Source organism: Myotis daubentonii, chromosome X, assembly GCF_963259705.1.
Source record: "Myotis daubentonii chromosome X, mMyoDau2.1, whole genome shotgun sequence".
Classification (NCBI taxonomy): domain Eukaryota; kingdom Metazoa; phylum Chordata; class Mammalia; order Chiroptera; family Vespertilionidae; genus Myotis; species Myotis daubentonii.
Window position 1 is genome coordinate 137,954,768 of NC_081861.1, and position 25,024 is coordinate 137,979,791.

Genomic DNA, 25,024 nt, shown 5'->3' on the forward strand with positions numbered 1-25,024 from the left:
AACCGCCCTCCCCTGCCGGCCTGATCGCCCCTAACTGCCCTCCCCTGCCAGCCTGATCTCCCCTAACCGCCCTCCCCTGCCGGCCTGATCGCCCCCTAACTGCCCTCCCCTGCCGGCCTGATCACCCCTAACTGCCCTCCCCTGCCGGCCTGATCGCCCCTAACTGCTCTCCCCTGCCAGCCTGATCGCCCCTAACTGCTCTCCCCTGCTGGCCTGATCGCCCCCTAACTGCTCTCCTCTGCTGGCCTGATCGCCCCCTGCCCTCCCCTGCCGGCCTGATCGCCCCTAACTGCCTCCTGCACGCCTCCTACTGGGGATCGAGCCCGCAACCGGGCATGTGCCCTGAGCGGGAATCCAACCGTGACCCCCTCCTTCATAGGTCGACGTGCAACCACTGAGCCACACTGGCCGGGCTCTAGGGAAGGATTTTGAGCTCACGCGGTATCTCTCTCACCCCTAAGAATTTTGGAAAGCGTTCCGGCATGCAGTCCGGCGATAACTGACCATCTCCTCCCAAAGCGGACCTGAGATGACGCCAGCCGCCTCGCCCAACGACCACGCGTCTTCTGTGTCCTCTAGCAGGCAGGTAACGCCGCCCTGCAAACAAGACTCGCCCTTTCCGTACGCACCTCCGCCCGCTCAGCTCCTCCCACGGCTCCGGCACAACGCGGGCGACGGCGTGAGCCGCCTGCAAACCCAGCAGCTCTCGTACCCGCTGCTGCCCCCGGTAGGTGTGCAGGTCGGACTTCCAGTGCCCTCTTCAGAAGCTAAGAAGACCGTCCGTGTGGCTCACCAACACGTGCCCACGCACCCGGGCACGGGGGATGCCACAGAGAAGCCGCCAGTGAGCGCCGGTGGAAGCATAAATGCGGGCGAAGCTCCATCACTAACCAGAGCCATGGGGACGCCAGGACAGCAGCCATAGCCCCTGAGAGTCAGAGACACCCCGACAACTAAATGAGAGGCGATTCAGAACATCATGGGTGGCTGCGACCCTTTAGCCACTCCAGCCTTGAGCCACTGTGACTTCGTGAATCCTCACCAACGATACTTTTGCATTGATGTTTAGAGAGAGAGTGGGAGGGAGGGGGAGAGACAGAGAGAGAGAGAGAGAGAGAGAGAGAGAGAGAGAGAGAGAGAGAAGCATCGATGTGAGAGAGACACATCCATTGGTTGCCTCCCACGTGTGCTCCTACCAGGGCCGGGGATCGAGCCTGCAATCGAGGCACGTGCCCTTGACCAGGAATCGAACCCGGGACCCTTCGGTCCACAGGCCGACGCTCTAGCCCAGGGATGGAGAACCTATGACACGCGTGTCAGAGGTGGCACGCGAACTCATTTTTTGGGTTGATTTTTCTGTGTTCAATGGCATTTAAATATATAAAATAAACGTCAAAAATATAAATCTTTGTTTTACTACGGTGGCAAAGATCAAAAAATTTCTATAGGTGACACAGCACCAGAGTTAAGTTAGGGTTTTTCAAAATGCTGACACGCCGAGCTCAAAAGGTTCGCCATCGCTGCTCTATCCACTGAGCCACACTGGCCAGGGCAGACGTACCGTGATTCCTCCTCTTTGGTCGCTGGTTTGAGGCAGGAGATTCTCAGAAATTGCCCAAATCCCTGTCCAAGGAGCAGATCTTATCTCGGGAGCAGCTGCCGATCAGAATCTGGGTCTTGTTTGTCACACTCGGTCCTATTTTTCCCCTCTTCCTGTCTGTTTCCTCGTTCCTCCCCCGCATCAGCTGTCTCTCCAGCCCCTGACCACGTATGTTCCTTCCAGCTTCTTGAAACGCCAGAGCGGCACGGAAAGTTAGTTCTCTACATTTCTCACAGAACTGGGTGCCATGCAAGGACAGCCTTCCCTCAGTAGATGGCTCGGCCCCAAATGTTCCCGTTCCTCTAAAATAAGACACAGGCCCGGCCGGCGTGGCTCAGGGGCTGAGCATTGACCTAGGAACCAGGAGGTCACAGTTCAATTCCCCGTCAGGGCACATGCCCGGGTTGCGGGCTCCATCCCCAGGACAGGGCGTGCAGGAGGCAGCCGGTCCATGATTCTCTCATTGACTAGAGGCCCGGTGCACGAAATTTGTGCAGGGGTTGGGGGAGGTCCCTCAAGCCGGCCTGCATCCTCTCCAATCTGGGACCCTTCAGGGGATGTCCAACTGCCAGTGTAGGCCCGATCTCTTGCAATCTGGGACAGCTAGCTCCTAACTGCTCTCCCCTGCTGGCCTGATCGCCCCTAACTGCCCTCCCCTGCAGGCCTGATCGCCCCTAACTGCCCTCCCCTGCCGGCCTGATCGCCCCTAACTGCCCTCCCCTGCCAGCCTGATCGCCCTAACTGCTCTCCCCTGCCGGCCTGATCGCCCCTAACCACTCTCCCCTGCCGGCCTGATCGCCCTAACTGCTCTCCCCTGCCGGCCTGATCGCCCCTAACCACCTCTGCCTCAGCCCCGCCACCGTGGCTTTGTCCGGAAGGATGTCCGAAAGACGTCTGGTCTAATTAGCATATTACCCTTTTATTAGTACAGATGCTTCTATCTCTCTCTCTCCTTCTCCCTTCCTTTCTAAAATCACATATATATATATATATATATATATATATATATATATATATATATATATATATATATATTTATATTTATATTTTTTCTTTTTTAAATCCTTTAAGAAAATAAAAAACTAAGTATTTTGTAGGGTTAAGCCGGTGTGATTTCTGTGGGATAACAGAATGGTTGCCATTTTCCACTTTCAACATAATGAAGGGTGAGCCCTTTCAATGAATCTTTGCCCAACAAACCAGATGAGTAGGGATGGGGCAGGGGTGCATTGAAAGCCAGTACAAGTCTCGCTCTGAGTCTGAGAAGGAGCCATCGCTTGGGAGGTGAGCAGATGTCCTGGGAGAGGGGAGCCTCCAGGAGCCGAACCCCCAAACACAACAGAGAAAACGGGAGGTTGAGTCGACCTCTGAAGCGTGACCTCAAAGTCCAACCTCCACACACCGGCCTCTAGAACACGCCCCGGTCGCATTCACAGCTGCTGGGTTTCCAGATGCTGAGGCATCTCAGTCACATGGACATCACCGCGGCTCTACGTTGAACGGTACGAAAAAAACACACACAAAAGCCACCTGAGACCTACCACCTGGTTCCACTCGTACCTTCCGGCTGGTAAGGAAGGACACGACTCTCAGACGGGTGTCTGAAAACCCAAACGCGACGGCACAACCTGAGGAACACGCAGGAGGACAAACACCACAACATCCACGCCTCGGAACTTGGTGCTCAAGGTCGGAGTTCAGGGCAAAACCCACACGATCCGCGAGGAGGTACAGACGGAGGAGCCATGACCCGCCCCCTCTGAGACCCAGGAGAGGAAGCAGCGCCAGCATCCCAACGCAGCGGCTGATGGAAGAGCCACCATTGGCGTAGACGTGGGCGAACGCCTAGGCCAGTGGTCGGCAAACTCATTAGCCAACAAAGCCAAATATCAACAGCGCAACAATTGAAATTTCTTTTGAGAGCCAAATTTTTTAAACTGAAACTATATAGGTAGGTACATTGTGATTAACTTAATTAGGGGGCTCCTAAGCTGGCCTTTGCCAAAAACGTCCTCAGTCTGATGGAGGTATGTTCGCTGAGGTCGATGCCTTCCATCTCTCCCATCCACACTTGTCTTGTGTACTTGTTTTGTCCGTCTCCTTTCGTTCATCCTCTCTATATGTCCACACCATCTCAACATACCTTTCTCCATCCTCGACTCTACATCTTCTTTCACTCCACAATGTTCCCTAAAATTAACTTCATAAACTTTACTTACAGTTTTAAGTCAACTTCGCACGTACGGGGGCGCCCGCACGTGGTATTTTGTGGAAGAGCCACACTCAAGGGGCCAAAGAGCCGCGTGTGGCTCGCGAGCCACGGTTTGCCGACCACTGGCCTAGGTCAACGACCTCCCCCGGGGACAACCCTGGGACCAGAAGGAGTAAGAGCAGAGAGGAGCCAGGGTTCCACGCCAAGCCAAGCGCCCCGCACGCGAGCCATCCAGCGACCGACCGCTGCAGAGCAGAGCACCCTGGGAGCCACGGACACCTGGGGAGCTGCGACTCACTGTTGGGCGGGTGCCAGCGCACGGCGTTCAGGTAGAAGTTGCAGTAGTGGAAGAGGAACTCGTGCTCGGAGCGTTGGGTTTCGCCTCGCAAGAGGGGCATCAGGTCGCGCCCGTCGATGATCCTGTGGGGTCAACCAGGTGGCCGTGAGGGTGTGAGGCGAACCAGGACAGCTAGCTGCTAACCGCTCACCTGCCTGCCTGCCCTAACCACTCTGCCGCCCCTAACCGCCCTCCTCTGCCGGCCTGATCGCCCCTAACCGCCCTCCCCTGCCGGCCTGATCGCCCCTAACCGCCCTCCCCTGCCGGCCTGATCGCCCCTAACTGCTCTCCACTGCTGGCCTGATCGCCCCTAACTGCTCTTCCCTGCCGGCCTGATCGCCCCTAACTGCTCTCCCCTGCCGGCCTGATCGCCCCTAACTGCTCTCCCCTGCCGGCCTGATCGCCCCTAACTGCCCTCCCCTGCCGGCCTGACCGCCCCTAACTGCCCTCCCCTGCCAGCCTGATTGCCTCTGCCTTGGCCGTCTCCTCCTGAGAATGAACCGCTCTCCCCGCCGCGCCCCTGCCCCCGCCCCCCATCCTCCCGACAACGGAGAGCGTGAGAGAGCAGCACCGTCGTAATGAAGTCATCGGCGGTAAATACCCTCCCGGACCCTGTTGGGTACCATATGCAATGCAGGGACGTCAGCATTTTTTTTTTAATTCTCTCAACAGCATCATGAGTGGAGGCTCTTATTTCACAACAATAAGATAAAGACATAGCAGCCCTGCCCGGCCGGCCTGGCTCAGTGGTTGAGTGTCGACTTAGGAACCAGGAGGTCACGGTTCGATTCCCGGTCAGGGCACACGCCCGGGTCGCGGGCTTGATCCCCAGTAGGGGGCGTGCAGGAGGCAGCCGATCCATGATTCTCTCTCCTTATTGATGTTTCTATCTCTCTCTCCCTCTCTCCTTTCCACTCTGAAACCAATAGAAATATTTAAAAAACAATAAAAATTGCTACTATTCTTTTAAAAAAGAAAATCACAGGCCTTAAATACAATAGTGGTCCATCATTTTCTCCCCACAAGGGACTTGGGAATAGATTTCTGTTTTCTTATCTCCTCTCTCTCTCTCTTTCTCTCTCTCTCCCCCTCCCCCATCCTCTCTCTCTCTCTCTCTCACAATAGTAACATTTTATACGTCAACAAGCCTCTTAAGATCTGTAAGAAGGACCATCTGTTTCAAGAGCAGGTTCCACCCTTGCCGTTCCGCTCAGTGGATAGAGCGTCGGCCAGCAGACAGAAGGGTCCCGGGTTCGATTCCTGTCAAAAGCATGCGTACCCTGGTTACAGGTTCCCTGGCCCTGGTCAGGGCCTTCGTCGGGGTGCATACGGGAGGCAACCAATCCGTGTGTCTTTTTCACATCGACGTTTCTCTCTCTCTCTGTCTCTCGCCCTCCTTTCCACTCTCTCTCTTAAAAAAAAAACCAAAAAAACCCAAAATCAATGGGAAAATATCCTCAGGTGAGGATTCACAAAACAAAATGACAGCAAAGGGCCCAGGTGATTTTAATGACTGGAAGCCACCAGAGCCGCGTGCAACTCAGGGACTTACCCTGTGGGAGTTACTGAAGGGTGCCTACTGAGATTTATTCCAAGGGTAAGACCGAGGGCCCACGAGGAGACAAAATCGGGAGTGAAGTTTCTGGCGTCAGAGAAGGCTTCTGATGAGTAACCGCTGCCAGCTTTCCTGCCTGTCATCACGGGACGATCGACAACCTCGAGGCTGAGACAATCGAGTCCCGGAGGCACCCTGATCATTGCAACCCCAGCCCCTACTGCCTGTAAGCTGGCCCCAGAGGCACCCACAGTCTGCAAACCCGCCACCCCCAGCCCGCATGGCCTGTAATGAGTATCCCGTGCCCACTTCCCCGGGTCTGTAACGCCTACTACCCCACGGAACCCTTGTCCTTCTACCCATATAGGCAGCTGGCTTCTGGGGGGTGCAGAGCAGACGTCTGTGGGTGACCTGCTCCTCTCCCATGCCGCCGGCAGGATTGGAACAAACCCTCTTATAGGATTCACCCCGTCTCTGCTGAATTGGCTTAATTACTGACAGGCGGCCCCGCCCGGACTCCCCGGCTGTCGGGTGACAGAACCGGAGGCGGAGAACGCATCCCGCTGGAGTTCACACGCAACACGCCGGGAGCCGGAGCCCACCCGCCCCCGCCCGGGACGTGGGCGCGACGCCACACCACGGGGCTCGAGTCACGTACCTGTCCTCGGGCAGCGGGGCCCCGGCCAGCTTGGCCACGGTGGGGAAGACGTCCATGTTGCTGGTGGGCTCGGCGATCTCCACCCCGGCCGGGATCACCCCCGGCCACCGCAGCAGGCCCGGCACGCGGATGCCTCCTTCCCAGTTGTTGCCTTTGCCGCCTGAAACGCCAACGGGAGGCCGCCGGTGAGGCTCCTGAGGTTGGCCCGCCGGGCGGGGGAGCCGGGGGCCACGGCCGCTCCCACGCTCACCTTTAAAGATCCCGTTGCTTCCCCCGTGATGCTCTCCCTTGGGGGTGACCTCCTCCACGTGGGCGCCCTGGTCGGAGGTGAAGTAGACGAGGGTGTTGTTGGTCAGCTGCAGTTCCTCGAGGACATTCAGGAGCTGCCCTGAAGGGGAGACCACAGATATCGAGTGTGAAACTAGACACCTATCCATATAAAAGCCTGACAGGCAACCTGTCCCCTTGGGAGTTTGACCGACCGGGAGTTCCATCGCTCGCTATGACGTGCGCTGACCACCAGGGGGCAGCATGGAACAAAGGAAGGCCCGAGCCAGAAGCTGGGGAGGGGAGGCCCCACCGGCGGCCGGCAGCTGCTCGGAACCCGACCTGTGCACGAATTTCATGCACTGGGTCTCTAGCAGAAATATAGCTATACTTTTTCTTTCTTATTGATTTCGGAGAAGAAGGGAGAGAGAGAGAGAAACATCCATGATGAGAGAGAATCACGGATCGGCTACCTCCTGCACACCCCCTACTGGGGATGGAAACGGCAACCCGGGCATGTGCCCTTGACCGGGAATCGAACCCTGACCTCCTGGTTCACCGGTTGTCGCTCAACCACTGAGCCACACCGGCCGGCCGGGCACTAACTTTGTCATTTCCATCCAAAGCGTCCCACACGACTTGGCTGGGATTAACGTGACAGAATCTAGTAGAGACCATCGGACAAAAACGGTGAAGTATTTGGTTTAATTTGTGGAGAAATGGTCAGGTTTCCGATTTCCTTTTATTTTTCTCTTCCCCCGAAAGACACTCCCCAACATACTCTGAGTCCCATTCTGTTTAGGTCTTCAGCCAGAGTCTTGTGAGTCAAGCCCAGAGCCCATTAACCACTTAATTTTTCCCAAGATTGACCCAAAGATACGCTTACAGCTGTCCCAATGGAAAATAGTACAGCGATCCCATATAATAAAAGCCTAATATGCTAAGTGTCCAGGCGACCAGTCGGCCGTTCAACCAATCACAGCGTAATATGCTAATGATAGGCTAAGGCTGCTCAAGTGCTCGCTATGACGTGCCCTGACCACCAGGGGGCACACAGTCGAGTGGTCAACCAGTCGCTATGACATGCACTGACCACCAGGGGGGCAGACAGTCAATGGGTTGACCAGTCGCTATGACATGCACTGACCACCAGGGGGCACACAGTCGACCGGTTGACCAGTCGCTATGACATGCACTGACCACCAGGGGAGCAGACAGTCAATGGGTTGACCAGTCGCTATGACGTGCACTGACCACCAGGGGGCAGATGCTCCAACTGGTAGGTGAGCTTGCTGCTGGGGTCCGGCCCAACCTCCCGTGTCCCTCCCCGGCCCCGATCGTGCACCCGTGGGTTCCCTCGGCCTGGCCAGCGCCCTCTCGCCATCCGGGACCCCTCGGGGGATGTCAGAGAGCCGGTTTCGGCCCCATCCCGCGGGCCAGGCCGAGGGACCCCACTGGTGCACGAATTCGTGCACCGGGCCTCTAGTTAAAAAATAATGAAACGAGAATAAGCTACTTCACGTACTGACCACTGTACACCTACCCTCCCCGCCCGGTGTGCAGGGCTAACGTTTTTCTCCCCCACACCCTGTGCACCCAACGCCCCCCGGGAACGCACGCCCCCAAATTATCCTCGGCTTTCGGGACAACACGCGGCCCGGCCCGCGTCCGCAAATATTGTCTCTCAGGAAGGTTCCCCGGGGAGAAGGGCACCGATTCATAGCGGCTGATGGCTCTGCATTACGGGCGTGCGTGCTGCGGGGCCGCTGAGGAAGGGAGTGTTTTCCTTTCAAAACCTCTCATCTTGTTCCCCGAGTGACACAGACGCGGCGGGAAATACGCCGTCTGGAGAGCAATTTGTCACTGAGTGGCAGACGAACACCACCAGTCGGCTCATCCAACAGACGAGAGCGTCCCGGCCACCCTGGGGTGACCCTGCCTGGGGAACACGTGGGGGTGGGGCACCCTGCCTCCTCGCTGGGGACGGGGGTCGTAGGGGAAGATTAAATCCCAGCGAGAGCCCCGGCTGGTGTGGCTCAGTGGTTAGAGCGCCGGCCTGCGGACCAAAGGGTCCCGGGTTCGATTCCGGTCAAGGGCATATACCTGGGTTGTCGTCCTCAGACATCCAAGCAGTATTCTAAAAGCCCGGCCCAGCTCAGCCCGGCTGGGAATCCAACCATGACCTCCAGGTGCATACGTTGACGCTCAGTCACTGAGCCACACCTGCCAGGCCAGCAGAATATTATGGGAACACTAGAGGCCCGGTGCATGAATTTGTGCACAGGTGGGGTCCAGCCAGCCCACCACAATCAGGGCACATTGGGAAGAGCCGGCCAGAGGGAGGGGCTGCAGGCGGTTGGCAAGCCAGTCCCACCCCTGATCGGGGGTGGGGGGGGGTGATCAGGGGCAGGGCCAGATGGGGGGAGGGGCCGCAGACCATTGGTCGGTCTGCCCTGCCCCCTGGTCGAACTCCCGGTCGAGGGGACAAGGGGCATATTAGCCTTGTATTCTACAGGATACCTTTTTAACCCAGTCTCCCAAATTCTAATACACCCTTCCTTCCAATGCCGTGAAATGTTTAACTGGCTACTGCATGGTTACTTAACCTCTCAAACTTTGCTTTCCCATTTTTATAGAGACGGACATAAAAAAATATCTCCTGGCAGCCCCAGCGGGTGCGGCTCAGTTGGTGGAGCATCATCCCACGCACCAGGAGGTCAGGGTTCGATTCCCGGTCAGGGCACATGCCCGGGTTGCGGGCTTAATCCCCAGTAGGGGGCGTGCAGGAGGCAGCCGATCCATGATTCTCTCTCTCTCTCTCTCCTCCTCCTCCTCAAAAAATCAATAAAAGATATTAAAAAAAACATATCTCATAGCATAGTCAAATAATCATCCACGTACAAATCTATATATATGAAAACCTAAGCAACTGGTTGACCGGTCGCTATGACGGGCACTGACCACCAGGGGGCAGATGCTCAACGCAGAAGCTGCCCCCTGGTGGTCAGTGCGCTCCCACAGCCAACCTCCCACGGACCCCCTCGCCCCCCGGTCAGCCGTGGTTCCTCCCCCGCCCTGATCAGCAGGCCCCAATAGGCCCCCATCGCAGGTCAGGCCAAGGGACCCCAACTGTGCACGAATTCGTGCACCAGGTCTCTAGTGTTTCAATAAGCGGCCAGGACAGACGGAAGGCTTTCATGGTTGAGCTATTGTTAGTCCCTTGCTATGTAATGATTATGGTGGTGGCGGCTGCTCCTAGGGGATTGTGGCTACTATTCCTGTCATTGAAATGCAACCACGTCTTCTCTCAGTCATCCTGGGTGAATGAATGGGGCCACGGATCCCTTGATAATTCACGATGTTGCCGTCTTTATGGGAACCACTCATAAAACAGCGTCAAAAGCTCTTCCTTTTACCGTGAATTTTCCTTGTAAAATTCGAGGGAAAATCATGTCTGTCCCAGGCCCATGCGGGCAGGGCTTTGCGAAAAATGGTCACATTACCACACAGTGTGCGAAACCCAGAGGGCGCAGGATTTACAAGCTAAATTAAAAGTTAGAGAACCACCACGCAGAGTCCACACGATGAATTTCCAAATTATTAATATTACGGCCCGCAGTCTACATCCCCTGGCCTGCCTCGACCCTGCCCCGGGCCCTCGCCCAACCCTTTCTCTCTCTTCCTGGGTGGGTACTGTTCACTCTTCCAGGCTCAGGTTGCAAAAAAAAAAAACAACCAACATCTTTCTCCGGAAAATGTACTATTTGGTCCCAAACACAGAATTACCGGAAAGTCACATAAAAAAACAAAACAAAAAAAAAAATGGAGAGAAAGAAAAACATCCTCAGTGCATGTTTCCTTTATCGCTGCTGCCCGGCTATGGAATTTTCTGAGACCCTGGGTGAGGTTACAGTTTACAGATGTGTACGCCTGAGAGAAACATATAAAATCAAGAACAGGCTCAGGGAGGAAACGTAAATAAATTACTGAAGATCGGGGTTAATCCGCAAGAATAAGGCATTTAAAATCAGTGCAGCTGAGCCCGGCCGGCGTGGCTCAGTGGTTAAACGTCAACTGACAAACCAGGAGGTCAGGGTTCGATTCCCGGTCATGGGCACATGCCTGGGTTGCGGGTTCGATCCCCAGTAGGGGGCGTGCAGGAGGCGGCCGGTCCATGATTCTCTCTCATCATGGATGTTTCTATCTCTCTCCTTTTCCCTTCCTCTCTGAAATCAATTAAAATATATTTTTTTTAAAAAGAAGCAATCGGTGCTTCAGGACAAAGGCGTGATGGCAACAGGGACATAAAGATAGAACCTAGTTTATCAGCCCCTCTTCTCTTGTGGATGTCAGTCCCACCGTCCAACGCTACCTCCAGGACTCTGGGAAGGTTAATTTACTTGGCAGACTTTATTTCTCTCTAAAGTGGGTTGCTTCATCTTAACCATCATCACTTCCTTCCTCCTCCCATCATCATCTTTACTGATTTCATCATCATCATCATTTTCCCAGCATCACCAGCATCTGCATCACCATCATCATCCCCACTGTCTTTATCACCAACCCTACCATCATCACCATCTTCATCACCATCACTACCATCATCATCATCACCATCTTCATCATCATCACCACCATCACCATCATCACCATCATCATCACCATCACCATCACCATCATTATCATCACCACCACCATCACGATTTTTATCACCAACACTATCATCATCATCATCACCATCACCATCTTTATCACCATCACTACCTCCATCATCATCACTATCATTATCGCCATAACTATCACCATCATCACCATCTTCATCATCATCACCATCTTTATCACCATCACTAACATCATCATCATCATGATCATCATCATCACCATTTTCATCATCACCATCATCATCACGATCACCATCACCATCATCACCAGCATCATCACCAGCATCATCATTAACACCATCATGATCATCTTTATCACCATCACTACCATCATCACCATCATTATCACCATCATCATCACCACCTTCACCATCACCATCTTTATCACCATCACTACCATCATCACCATCATTATCACCATCATCATCACCACCTTCACCATCACCATCTTTATCACCATCACTACCATCATCACCATCATTATCACCATCATCATCACCACCTTCACCATCACCATCTTTATCACCATCACTACCATATCACCATCATTATCACCATCATCTCCACCTTCATCACCATCACCATCTTTATCACCATCACTATCATTATCACCATAACTATCACCATCATCATCACCATCATTATCACCATCATCACCATCTTCATCATCATCACATCTTTATCACCATCACTACCATCATCACCATCACTATCATTATCACCATAACTATTACCATCACCATCATTATCACCATCATCACCACCATCTTCATCATCACCATCACCTCCATCTTTATCAACAGCAGCACTATCACCACCACCACCACCACCACCACCATCATCACCACCATCATCACCACCACCACCAACATCATTATCACCGTCATCATCATCATCATCACAATCATCACCATCACCACCACCACCACCATCACCACCATCATCACCACCATCATCACCACCACCACCAACATCATTATCACCGTCATCATCATCATCATCACAATCATCACCATCATCACCATCACCATCACCACCATCACCACCATCATCACCATCACCTCCACCTTCATCAATAGCAGCACTATCATCATCATCATCATCATCATCATCATCATCATCCAATCTCTTAAGTGCATGCAAAACACTGAGCACAGTGCCAGGCACCAGTGAGGTCACTACAATACCCCCCGAAAGTTTCATCGTGATTCATGTGCCACCTATTCTTGAAGCCGTGTGCGTTCCAACGCCCCCTTTACATTCACACCAGAGGCTTGCGTTTCAGAGAAGGTCCCATTTATCAAGCATAAAAGCGTCTAAAAAATTCAAGACGGGAAACGGATGTGAAGAACCCCCAGGGAAATACACAGCCGTAGGTCCGAGATCACATCCTGCAAGAACACCAGAACAACAGAGCGAACGCTGGCATTGCCATTGCAGGTCCTGCAATGTTAGTATTCCAGAGACAGCAACAAGGAGGCTGAGTTGTAAGCCCTTGTCCTGGATGCAAAGGAAGATAAATGTTGTCTCGACTGCTTTTAACATCCTTGCAAAGCAACCTGACCCAATCCCACGGCTGGGCCTTTATCCACAAATGGCAGAGGCAGCCATGCTGGCTTAGAAATTCCAGGAAAATCTTGGGTAGGGCCTTGCCAACATCAGGCGCCTGCTCTCTACACGGAACTAACAAGCAAAATAGAGACAAGACTTGCCCGGCGGGCATGGCTCAGGGGTTGAGCGTCGACCTAGGAACCAGGAGGTCACCGTTCGATTCCCGGTCAAGGGCCCATACCCGGGTTGTGGGTTCCATCCCCAGTAGGGGGCGTGCAGGAGGCAGCCGATCCGTGATTCTCTCTCATCATGGATGTTTCTAGCTCTCTCTCTTCTTCTCCCTTCCTCTCTGAGATCAATAAAAATATATTTTTTTTAAAAGGAGAGATGAATTATTCCATCCATTCCCACGATAAAATATTCTCCTGATTGTATCATTAAGGAGCAGGAACTATACCCTGATTGACATGCAACATGTCAAGGAGAAATGAAAGGAGGCGGGCTTCTATCTGTAGACGCAAAAGCCCTACGCATAACGGGCTCTTCTTATACATCTCGTTAGGGGGACGGCTCTGGTGTTGTGTTTCCCGGAATCCATCAGCTGTACTTATTTCTGTTGTTTTATAGGATCGCAGGGACGTGAAGAGAAAAACAAATGAACAAACAAAAACCCAACAACTTAGAACTTGCCTCGTCTGAATTTGTCATGGAAACATGCTGGACGGAGGGCGAGAGATTTAGGAGATGGCCCAAGTTCACAGAGGGAGTTAAAGAAAGAGGCAGAAGCCGGGACAGAAGTCCAGTCTGGCCGGAACAAGAGGCCAGCTGGCGTGGCTCAGTGGTTGAGCCTCCACCTAGGAACCAGGAGGTCACGGGTTCGATTCCCGGTCAAGGGCACATGCCCGGGTGGTGGGCTCCATCCCCAGTAGGGGGCGTGCAGGAGGCAGCCGATCCACAATTCTCTCTCATCATGGATGTTACTCTCTCTCTCTCCCTCTCCCTTCCTCCCTGAAATCAATAATTCTATATAATAAAACACTAACATACAAATCAACCGAATGGTGGAACCACGGGTCGCTATGACGCACACTGACCACCAGGGGGCAGACACTCAATGCAGGAGCTGTCCCCTTGGTGGTCAGTACGCTCCCACAGGGAGAGCGCAACTCAGCCAGAAGCCGGGCTCACGGCTGGTGAGCGTAGCAGTGGTAGCGGGAATGTCTCCCACCTTCACGGCAGGTGGACATCCCCCAAGGGCTCCCGGACCGCCAGAGGTTGCAGGCCGGGCTGAGGGACCTCCCCCACCCTCTCAATGCACAAATGTTGTGCACCGGGCCTCTAGTATATCCTATATAATAAAAGGGTAATATGCAAATTAACCCTAACAGCAGAATGACTGGTCACTATGACACACACTGACCACCAGGGGGCAGACGCTCCATACAGGAGCTCCCCACAGGTGGTCAGTGCGCTCCCACAGGGGGAGCTCTGCTCAGCCACAAGCCAGGCTGAAGGCTGCCAGTACAGCGGTGATGGCGGGAGCCTCTCCCTCCTGCTCAGCAGCACTAAGGATGTCCGACTGCAGCTTAGGCCTGCCCCCCGCTGGCAAGTGGACATCGCCCGAGGGCTCCTGGGCTGCCAGAGAGATGTCTGACTGCCAGCTTAGGCCCAATCCCCCAGGAAGTGGGCCTAAGCCAGCAGGTGGACATCCCCCGAGGGGTCCCAGACTGGGAGAGGGCACAGGCTGGGCTGAGGGACCCCCCCGAGTGCACAATTTTTGTGCACCGGGCCTCTAGTTTATATATATATATATATTTTAAAGCACATTTACTGCCTATAACGGTATCGGGAATTGGGTGGAAACGCACAGAATTCAGCCGGAGGGCGGAAAAGACGCAGCCACGTCTTCAGGTCCCACTGGGGACAAGGACTCACGTACCGACACCCCAGTCCATCTCCTCGGCCGCGTCCCCGTAGGCACCGTGCTTGCTCTTCCCGGCAAAGTCCTTGGATGCGTACAGGGCCGTGTGGACCTGGATACAGGAGAAGACGAGCAGGAAGGGTCTCTCCGCGTTCCTGCAAGAAAATACAAATAAAAGAATTCCGCCGTGACCAGTGTGGCTCAGTGGATAGAGCGTCGGCCTGCGGACTGAAGGGTCCCGGGTACGATTCCGGTCAAGGGCACAGGCCCGGGTTGCAGGCTCGATACCCAGTAGGGGGCGTGCAGGAGGCAGCCGATCCATGATTCTCTGTCATCGTGGATGTTTCTCTCTCCCTCTCTCTCTCTCTCCCTCTCCCTTCCTCTGTGAAATCAATAATTTTTTTTTTTTAAAGGAGACCCACCAAGCCTTAGCCGGTTTGGCTCCATGGATAGAGCATCAGCCTGCAGACTGAAAGTCCCGGGTTCGATTCTAGTCAGGGGCACATGCCTCAATTGCAGGTTCGAACCTGGGCCAGCCCCGGTCAGGGTGCGTGCAGGAGGCAACCAATCAATGTGTCCCTCTCACATCAATGTTTCTCTCTGTCTCTCCCCCTCCCTTCCACTCTCTCTACAAATCAATGGAAAAACAACAACAACGAAAGAATATCCACCCAGACCCTGGCTGGTGTGGCTCAGTGGATAGAGCGTCGGCCTGTGGACTGAAGGGTCCGGGTTCGATTCCTAGTCAAGGGCACATGCCTGGGTTGCAGGCTCGACCCCCACTAGGGGGCGTGCAGGAGGCAGCCTATCGGATGTTTCTCATCCATGTTTCTATCCCTCTCTCTTCCTCTCTCTCTAAAACAAACAAATCTACACTAATAAAAGGGTAATATGCTAATTAGACTGGATGTCTTCTGGACGTCCTTCCGGACAAAGCCACAGTGGCGGGGGCTGAAGCAGAGGTGGTTAGGGGTGACCAGGCCAGCAGGGTAGCAGTTATGGGGCAACCAGGCCAGCAGGAGGGGCAGTTAGGGGGCGATCAGGCCGGCAAGCAGAGGTAGTTAGGGGTGATCAGGCCAGCAGGCAGGCAGGCAAGCGGTTAGGAGCCAGTGGTCTGCAGGGATCGGGCCTAAGCCGGCAGTCGGACATCCCCTCAGGGGTCCCAGAGTGGAGAGCAGGCAGGCTGGGCTGAGGGACACCTCCCTCCTGTGCACAGATTTCGTGCACCGGGCCTCTAGTAAGTACACAAATAAGTATTTTAAAAACATAATATGGACCCAGGCATCCCGTTGGTAATTTCTAAGAGTAGAAGTCTTTGAACAGCGTGGAGGAGCTGAGAGTAAGCCATGGTATGTCATGGACTTCTGCCACGCAGGGCGGACCACGAGGCCTCCACACTACTTATTCTGGGGGAAGTTTATTCGCCCCCGGAAACACTATAGTTCCTTCTTTTCAAAACGCAGATTACGGACCTAAAACCAAACCAAAACCCCAGCTCAGACTCGCCCAAATGAACATGCAATGACATATGCACTCGACCCTAAAAAGACAGCCACATTATGCATGACGCGTGGGTACAATCTCACGCTCGTCTCATCGCCCCTTTATTTTTAGATTCGAAGTTAAGGCGGAAAAAAAGAAAAAGATAAAAGCAGCTGAAAAAGTCCACAGATATGGTCACGGCAGGAAATACAAGATGAGGCTGACAGATGTGCTGAGAAGGCAGAGCTAGGGCCGTGCCAACCACCTGGGGGGGGGGGGGGACCGAAGAGATGCAGAAAGAGGAAGCAGGCAGCATGATTGGCGGGATCACATGACCGAGGTGAGCATCAAAGAGATAAACGAAAAGGTGGGCGCAATGAGCAAGCCACGGAGCCCGAGGCCATTCTCAACGCCCTCATTGTAAAAACGCCCCTGCGAACGGGATACTTTTTGTCTCATCTCCACGACATCACAGACGCCGGCTAAGGTCCTGGGTGTCATGCAGGGTGAATAGGTTTTCTATTTTCTATCACTTTATTTATTTGTTTATTCATGCATTCATTTTATTTATTTGATTGTTTATTTATTTTTTAATTCTCCCCCGAGGAAATTTTCCCATTGGTTTTTAGAGAGAGTGGGAGAGGGAGAGACAGAGAGAAACATGGATGAGAGAGAAACACATCGATGGGTTGCCTCCTGCACGCACAGCCCCGACCAGGGCCCGGGCCGGGGAGGAGCCTGCAACCGAGGTCCGTGCCCTTGGCCAGAATCGAACCCGGGACCCTTCGGTCCGCAGGCCAACGCTCTATCCACTGAGCCAAACTGGCTAGGGCAGAGTGAATAGATTTTATATAAAAAGAAACAAAACTTGAATCCGGCCGGCATGGCTCAGTGGTTGAGCATCGACCTAGGAACCAGGAGGTCACGAGTTCAAGTTCCGGTCAGGGCACACGCCCGGGTTGCAGGCTCGATCCCCACTAGGGGGCGTGCAGGAGGCAGCCGATCCATGATTCTCTCATCATGGATGTTTCACTCTCTCTGTCCCTTCCTCTCTGAAATCAATAGTAATAATAGTAAAAAAACCAGCCTGACCCAGTTTGGCTCAGTGGATGGAGCGTGGGCCTGTGGACTGAAGGTCCCTGGGTTCGATTCCGGTCAAGGGCACGTACCTCGGTCGCAGGCTTGATGCCCGGCCCTGGTTGGGGCACACGGGAGGAGGCAATCGATCAATGTCATTGATGCTGCCCTCTCTCCATCTCTCCCCCTTCCTTCCGCTCTCTCTAAAATAAATCAATGGAGCCCTGGCCGGTGTGGTTCAGTGGATAGAGCGTCAGCCTGCGGACTGAAGGGTCCCAGGTTCGATTCCCGCCAAGGGCACATGCCTGGGTTGCAGGCTCAATCCCCAGTAAGGGGCGTGCAGGAGGCAGCCGATCCATGATTCTCTGTCATCATGGATGTTTCTATCTCTCTCTCCTCCCTTCCTCTCTAAAATCAATAAAGAAATATATTTTTAAAAAAATCAATGGATATAAGCATAACCAACGGACGCAGACAACAGAGGGTGAGGGTGACAGCAGGATTGGGGGGGGCCATGGGGGAGTAACCACACATTTGTAATACCTTAATCAATAAAAAAAAAATCAATGGGAAAATATCCTTGGGTGAGGATTGACAAAAAAAAAAAAAAAAAATCACACCAATAAATAAATAAATAAAATAGAAAACAACTTGAAAATGTAGGGAAAAAAAGTGCCCAGTGATCAAAACCACGGAAGCATCCAGAAACAGGTACGTTCGACGTGGGCTAGACCGACACAACCTTGGCTGCCCTGTGCGGCGCCCCCCCCCCCCTTGCCTCGGTGAGTCATCTGCTGCGGAGAGGGTAGGAGGGGCCATTTCTCTCTCCATCAGACTCCCACGGGGCCTAGGTCTCCCCTGTCTCTCCTCATCGACCTTGAAAACTCAAGGTCACGCAGCCAGCTGGTGGGTGGCAGATGTGACCATCACAGCCTCACTCCTTTTTTTTTCTTTTACTTTATGAGCTGGAGCACTCCAGTCAACAGCTCTTTTGAAAATGTGTTGCCTCTCTCTTGCACGCCCGTGAGGAAAGAACGAACTTTCAGCTGTTACGTGCGTTCCCGCTATTTGTTAAAAAAATAAAAATAAATAAAAAACACACACACAAAAAAACACCCAAAAACACAGAAGGACGCTACCAGCGTTCCAGCCACCTGCCATCATTTCAATCTTGGGACAGAAAAGATTTACATCCGCCCTGACCGGTGTGGCTCAGTGGATAGCGCGTCGGCCTGCAGACTCAAGGGTCCCGGGTTCGATTCCTGTCAAGGGCATGGACCTGGGTTGCGGGCACATCCCCAGTAGGGGGTGTGCAGGAGGCAGCCGATCGATGTTTCTCCCTCATCGATGTTTCTAACTCTCTATCCCTCTCCCTTCCTCTGCAAAAAAATCAATAAAATATATTTAAAAAAAGAAAAGATTTACATCCTAGAAACATGGGCGCCAACATCGGGGCCCACAGACGGCCGCCACGAAGGTCCGGAACGTCCTATTCCACGCCTGAGGGCGTGGCCTTCATTATCCAATAAGTGTCCCCTACCTGAGTCAGCGCGGAAAACAACTGCAATGCAATAGGAGTGTCGGCTGATTCTTTCTGAGCGATCCCTGGTGAATGGTGATTGCATATGGCATAGTCCGGCCGATGTGGCTCAGGGGTTGAGCATCGACCTATGAACCTGGAGGTCCCGGTTCGATTCCCCGTCAGGGCACACGCCTAGGTTATACCCTCGACCCCCAGTGGGGGGCGAGCAGGAGGCAGCCGGTCCATGATTCCCTCTCATCATTGTTGTTTCTCTCTCTCCGTCTCGCTTCCTCTCTCTAAAATCAATAGACACGTATGCAGTGGGGCCTTGACTTACGAGTTTAATTCGTTCCGAGACCGAGCTCGTTAACTCAAATTACTCTGTCAACTCAATGCAAAAAATCGGCCGAGAGACAGCTGGTATCTCAAAAAACTCATTAGTCGGGACACTCGTAAGTCAAGGCCCCACTGTATATATATTTTTAAAAAAACAAAAAACACATGCCCAGCTGGATTTGGCTCGGTGGTTGAGCATGGATCCAGCGACCAGGAGGTCACCGGTTCAATTCCGGTCATGCCCCGGTTATACCCTCGAACCCCAGTAGGGGGCGAGCAGGAGGCAGCCGATCCATGATTCTCTCTCCTCGTTGATATTTCTCTCTCCCTCTCTCTCTTTAAAAATCAATACAAACATATTTTAAAAAAAAAAAAAAAACACACACAAAAAAAACCCCAAAACATGGATCGCCCTGGAAACCCAGTCTCGTTTCTAAGGCCCGTCAGTCCGTCACGGGCGTTTATTCTTAACCTGCCCCGCACTCTGGCGGGCGGCTGGCGGACGCACACGGATGTGCCCATGTGTCACAGACCCATGTGCCCAACAGCTGACGGCCGGGCCGGCTTGCCCCGACAGGCCTGCAATCCTCGGGGCCCCATTACGCCTTCGCACGGCCGCGTCTTGCTTATAAAATACAGTCAAGGGATCTGACGAGGGAAGGGGTTTGTCAACGTGCAGACACTGGGACCTCCGCTGGGGTCAGGGCGTTCGTTTAGTGTCACAGCTAGAATCCTGTACAGTAAAAGCCTAATGTGCTAAGTAAGGGTCCGGTCGTCTGCTAACCAATCAAAGCGTGATATGCTAATGATATGCTAATGATGTGCTAAGGCTGCTCAACCGCTCGCTATGATGTGCACTGACCACCAGGGGGCAGACGCTCCTACTGGGTAGGGCCATGGGACTGTGGGGTGTCATGGGACTGGGAGCCATAGGGCTGGGGAGCCATGGGGCTGGAGGGGCCATGGGACTGGGGACCATGGGGCTGGGGAGCCATAGGGCGGGGGGGGGTGGTCATGGGACTGGGGGGCCATAGAACTGGAAGGGTCATGGGCTGGGGGGCCATCGGGCAGGGGAGGGCCAAGGGGCTAGGGGACCATGGGACTGGGGGGCCATGGGGCTGGGGTTGTCATGGGCCTGGGGAGGGCTATGGGGCTGGGGAGTCATGGGGTTGGGGGCCATGGGACGAGGGGTGTCATGTGACTGGAGGGCCATGGGATGGGGGGTGTCATGGGACTGGGGGTCATGGGCCTGAAAAGGGCTATGGGGCTGGGGGGCCATGGGACTGGAAGGGTCATGGGGCTCGGGGGCCATGGGACTGGGGGGCCATGGGGCTGGGATGGGGGCCATGGGACTGGGGGGCCATGGGTCTGGGGGGCCATGGGACTGGCAGGGGCCATGGGGCTTGGGTGGCCACGGGCCAGGGGGCAATCGGGCTGGGGGACCTCCCGGGTCTGCCCCCCTCCGTGGAGAAACCCGAGCCCGAGTTCCCGGGGCACGGCGGGGCTGGGGTCGGCCGGACGGGACGCGGGAGGCGGCACCCACCGTCGGACGAAGCGGGCGGCGTCGGCCGTGAGCCGCTGGGTGAGGTTGTCGTAGGACAGGGGCTGCTGGCTGACGGCCCGGCCGCGCATGAGGAAGCAGTTGAGGGGCCGGAAGAAGTGCAGGAAGCAGAGCAGGAGGCCCAGCAGGGCGGCGGCCAGCAGCAGCAGGACGAGGAAGACCGCGCCGGGCACCGGCAGCAGCCCCAGCCAGCGCAGCGCGCCCAGCGTGACCAGCGCCAGGGCCAGCGCCTGCAGGGGCGCCAGCACCAGCACGCGGACGGCCTGGGTGAAGACGCTGCCCGCCCCCGGCTTGCAGTCCCGCAGGTTGGTGACGGGCAGCCCGTGGAAGTAGTCGAAGCCGTGGCTGGACGGGTGGTGGCAGAAGTCGGTGTTGTTGTGGCAGTGGGTGCCCAGGTGCCACTTCCCTGAGGACGCGAACGGGGGAGGGGGTGTGATTAGGCCCCGGAGACACCAGGCTCGGCTTCCCACCCACCAAAGAGGAGGATCTGTCTGCCTGTTTTCTATTTGTTTATTTTTTTAAATATATTTTGTGTTGATTTCAGAGAGGAAGGGGGAGAGAGAGAGAGAGAAACATTGATGAGGAGAGAGAATCATGGACCGGCTGCCTCCTGCACACCCCCTACTGGGGATGGAGCCTGCAACCCGGGCCTGTGCCCTTGACCGGGAATCGAACCCTGGCCTCCTGGTTCACAGGTCGGCGCCCAACCACGGAGCCACGCCAGCCGGGCGCTTTCTGCCTGTTTATTAGCCAACGTCCTATTTCCTGGGACCCTATAGGGGTTTTTTGGGGGGTTTTTTTTGCTTCCTTTTCCACAAACACTAGGGTATTAACTCGCTCTACCCGAAAACAAGAAGTAATTTACTGGCTGGGGGAAGGGGGTGGGGGCAGAACTGAAACAAAACAAAGACCTAAAACAAAACAAAAGGCAAAAACCTAACATATTTAGCCCTAGCTGGTGGATAGAGCATCGGCCTGCGGGCTGAAGGGTCCTGGGTTCGATTCCAATCAAGGGCACACGCCCGGGTTGCAGGCTCGATCCCCAGTAGGGGGCGTGCAGGAGGCAGCCGATCCAGGATTCTCTCTCATCATGGATGTTTCTCTCTCTCTCTGAAATCAATAAAAATATATTTTAAAAAACACACACCAAAAAACTAACATATTTCATGTGTTTGAGATGTAACTAAATAGGAAAAAACGTGTATTTTTTTTTGAGATGGATGTTTTGTTTTGCTTTGAAACAGGCTTCCTTGAAATTAAAGTCTTGGAACTGACTTGATTTTGTTCCCTCAATGTTACCAGTGGAAATGAATCCTTCTAAAAAAAAAAAAAAACCGCCCCAGAGGCAATATGAAATCATACTCATAACTCTGCCATTACTTTAAGTACCTATGAACATTTCTTATAAAATGTTAATTATGCCACTAAATTAGTGAGGGCCTCACACACACACACACACAAAAGATGATGGTTTTACGACAACGCGTGTCAGGAATGAGAACGCTCATTTTTCTGACGACCGTCCTCTGGACACACGCGTGTCACGGGAAAGGGGAGAAGGCACCGTGCGTCTCCACGGGATTAAGTCGATATGGGAGTATCGACGGAGGCCAATAAGGGTGCAGTTTTAGTCTTAAAAAGTGAAAATGAAAATGCTTACCAATGGCAGGGTGTGCGTCTGTGGCTTTGTATGCTCCGTGTGTGTAACCGTATCTGTTATCGACCATCTGTTCCATCCGTCGATCTCATCCATCCATCAAGCCACCATCCACTCCATCTACTGTTCAACTCTTGTCTGTCTCTATTACTGATCCCATGTGTCTTTCCATCCGTCCGTCCGTCCGTCCATCCATCCACTCATCTATCCATTTCATCAACTGATCTATCTATTCCTGTCATCTATCTTTCCATCTATCTGTCTATCCATCCATCCATCCATCCATCCATCCATCCATCCATCCATCCATCCATTTCATCTATTGATCTATTTATTCTTGTCTGTTTTTATTACTTATCTCATGAAGCTTTCGTTCTGTCCATCTATCCATCCATCCATCCATCATCCATTCCATTTACTGGTCTACCTACTCTTGTCCGTCTCTATTACTTACCTCATATATGTTTCCATCTACACATCCGTCCATCCATCCATCTATTCATCATCCATTTCATCTTTTGATCTTTATACCCTTGTCTCTCTCATCTCTCTCATCAATCTATCCATCCATCCATCCATCCATCCATCCATCCACCCACCCATCCATCCATCCATCCATCATCCATTCCATTTACTGGTCTACCTACTCTTGTCCGTCTCTATTACTTACCTCATATATGTTTCCATCTACACATCCGTCCATCCATCCATCTATTCATCATCCATTTCATCTTTTGATCTGTATACCCTTGTCTCTCTCATCTCTCTCATCAATCTATCCATCCATCCATCCATCCATCCACCCATCCATTCATTCATCATCCATTCCATCTCCTGTTTTATCTATTCTTGTCTCTTATCTCATGTATCCTTCCGTCTACACATCTGCCCATCTGTCCATCCACCCTTCCATCCATCCACTCCACCCACTGGTCTACCTACTCTCGCCCGTCTCTATTACTTACCTCATGTATGTTTCCGTCTACACATCTGTCCATCCGCCCGTCCGTCCATCCATCCATATATTCATCATCCATTTCATCTTTTGATCTATATATCTTTGTCTCCATCACCTATCTCATCAATCTTTCCATCCATCCATTCATCCCACCTCCTGTTTTATCTACCCTTGTCTGTCTCTTACGTATCTCATGTATGTTTCTATCTGTCCATCCATCCATGAATGCATCCATCCATCATCCATTCCATCTGCTGGCCTACCTACTCTTGTCTGTCTCTATTACTTATTTCATCAATCTTTCCATCTACCTGTCCGTCCATCCATCCATACTTCCATCCATCTGTCCATCCGTCATCCATTTCATCTACTGATTTATATATCCTTGTCTCTATCTCATCTATCTTTCCATCTACCCATCCATCCATCTGTCCATCCATCTTTCTGAGTGCCTATTGTTATCTATCATCTATCTCCATCCATCTATCCATCTATCCATCCACCCATTGATCCATCATCCATTTCATCTACTGATTTATATATCCTTGTCTGTTTCATCTATCTTTCCATCTACCCATCCATCCATCTTTCTGAGTGCCTATCATTATCTATCTATTATCTATCTATCTATCTATCTATCTATCTATCTATCTATCTATCTATCTATCTATCTATCATCTATCTATCATCTATCTATCATCTATCTATCTATCTATCTATCTATCTATCTATCTATCTATCTATCTATCTATCATCTATCTCCATTTATCCATCCATCCATCCACCCACCTATCCATCTATCTCCCATCTATCCATCTATTCATCCATGCATCCACATAACCACACACATCTACACATTCACATATTAGAACCGAAATCGTATCTCCCCTACTTGAGCTGTGCCCACTGTATCAGCAACGTCAACCCGAAGAAAGCTGCTCTCCTACCCACCCCACCCCACCCCACCCCTGACCCTTCCCCTCAACCCGCCCAGCTCCCAGCCTCCCGGCCGCCGTGGCCCACACCTATCAGAGCCGTGGCGTAGCCTTGGTCCTTCAGAAGTTTGGCGAACGTGACCTCAGTGTTGGGAAGTCCCCCGGAGGAGGCCGAGAAGAGGAAAACGCCGATTCGCGTCTGAGACGCCATTCCTGGGGCAGGAGAAACCAGCCGTTAGGATGGGGCGGGGGGGGGGGGGGGGCGACCCTGACGACAGAGGCTGGGAGGGTGCCCCGAGAAGAGGAGAGGAGAGGAAAGGAGAGGACGGGCCAGGGACCCAGCCAGGGGGCTACCTGATCGGACGGGGTACCGGCCGGTCATGAAGGCTGCCCGACTCGGGGTGCACAGGGGCGAGGCCGCCAGGTGCTGCGTGAGTTTCACTCCCTCTTCGGCCAACCTGTCGATGTTGGGGGTCCTGGGACACAAGAGCCACGTTACTATTCGCGATGCCTTTGGAAACGCCGCACCCTCCACGGCTGGTCATGAGGCGTCACCTCCGCCCAGCCGGCGTGGCTCTGCGGTCGAGCATTGACCTACGGCCGGAAGGGTCCCGGGTTCGACTCCCGGCCAAGGGCACGTGCCCGGGCTGCGGGCTCCATCCCCAGCAGGGGGCGTGCAGGAGGCGGCCGGTCCGTGATTCTCTCTCATCGTGGATGTTTCTCTCTCTCTCTCC

At 53.4% G+C, this 25,024-nt stretch overlaps 1 protein-coding gene across 5 annotated transcripts in view; it reads right to left on the minus strand.

The window, feature by feature from the left end:
* Positions 1 to 25,024, minus strand: part of STS (steroid sulfatase) — a 158,785-nt gene that overhangs the window by 102,548 nt on the left and 31,213 nt on the right. For all 5 annotated transcript variants that reach the window (XM_059679047.1, XM_059679046.1, XM_059679048.1 and 2 more), the window contains exons 3-9: positions 24,645 to 24,766; positions 24,381 to 24,503; positions 20,723 to 21,146; positions 14,781 to 14,917; positions 6,613 to 6,750; positions 6,363 to 6,522; positions 4,111 to 4,232 (exon numbers count right to left, since the gene is read on the minus strand). In XM_059679047.1, coding sequence (XP_059535030.1) covers positions 4,111 to 4,232; positions 6,363 to 6,522; positions 6,613 to 6,750; positions 14,781 to 14,917; positions 20,723 to 21,146; positions 24,381 to 24,503; positions 24,645 to 24,766 — 1,226 coding nt within the window. The remainder of the gene's footprint in view (positions 1 to 4,110; positions 4,233 to 6,362; positions 6,523 to 6,612; positions 6,751 to 14,780; positions 14,918 to 20,722; positions 21,147 to 24,380; positions 24,504 to 24,644; positions 24,767 to 25,024) is intronic.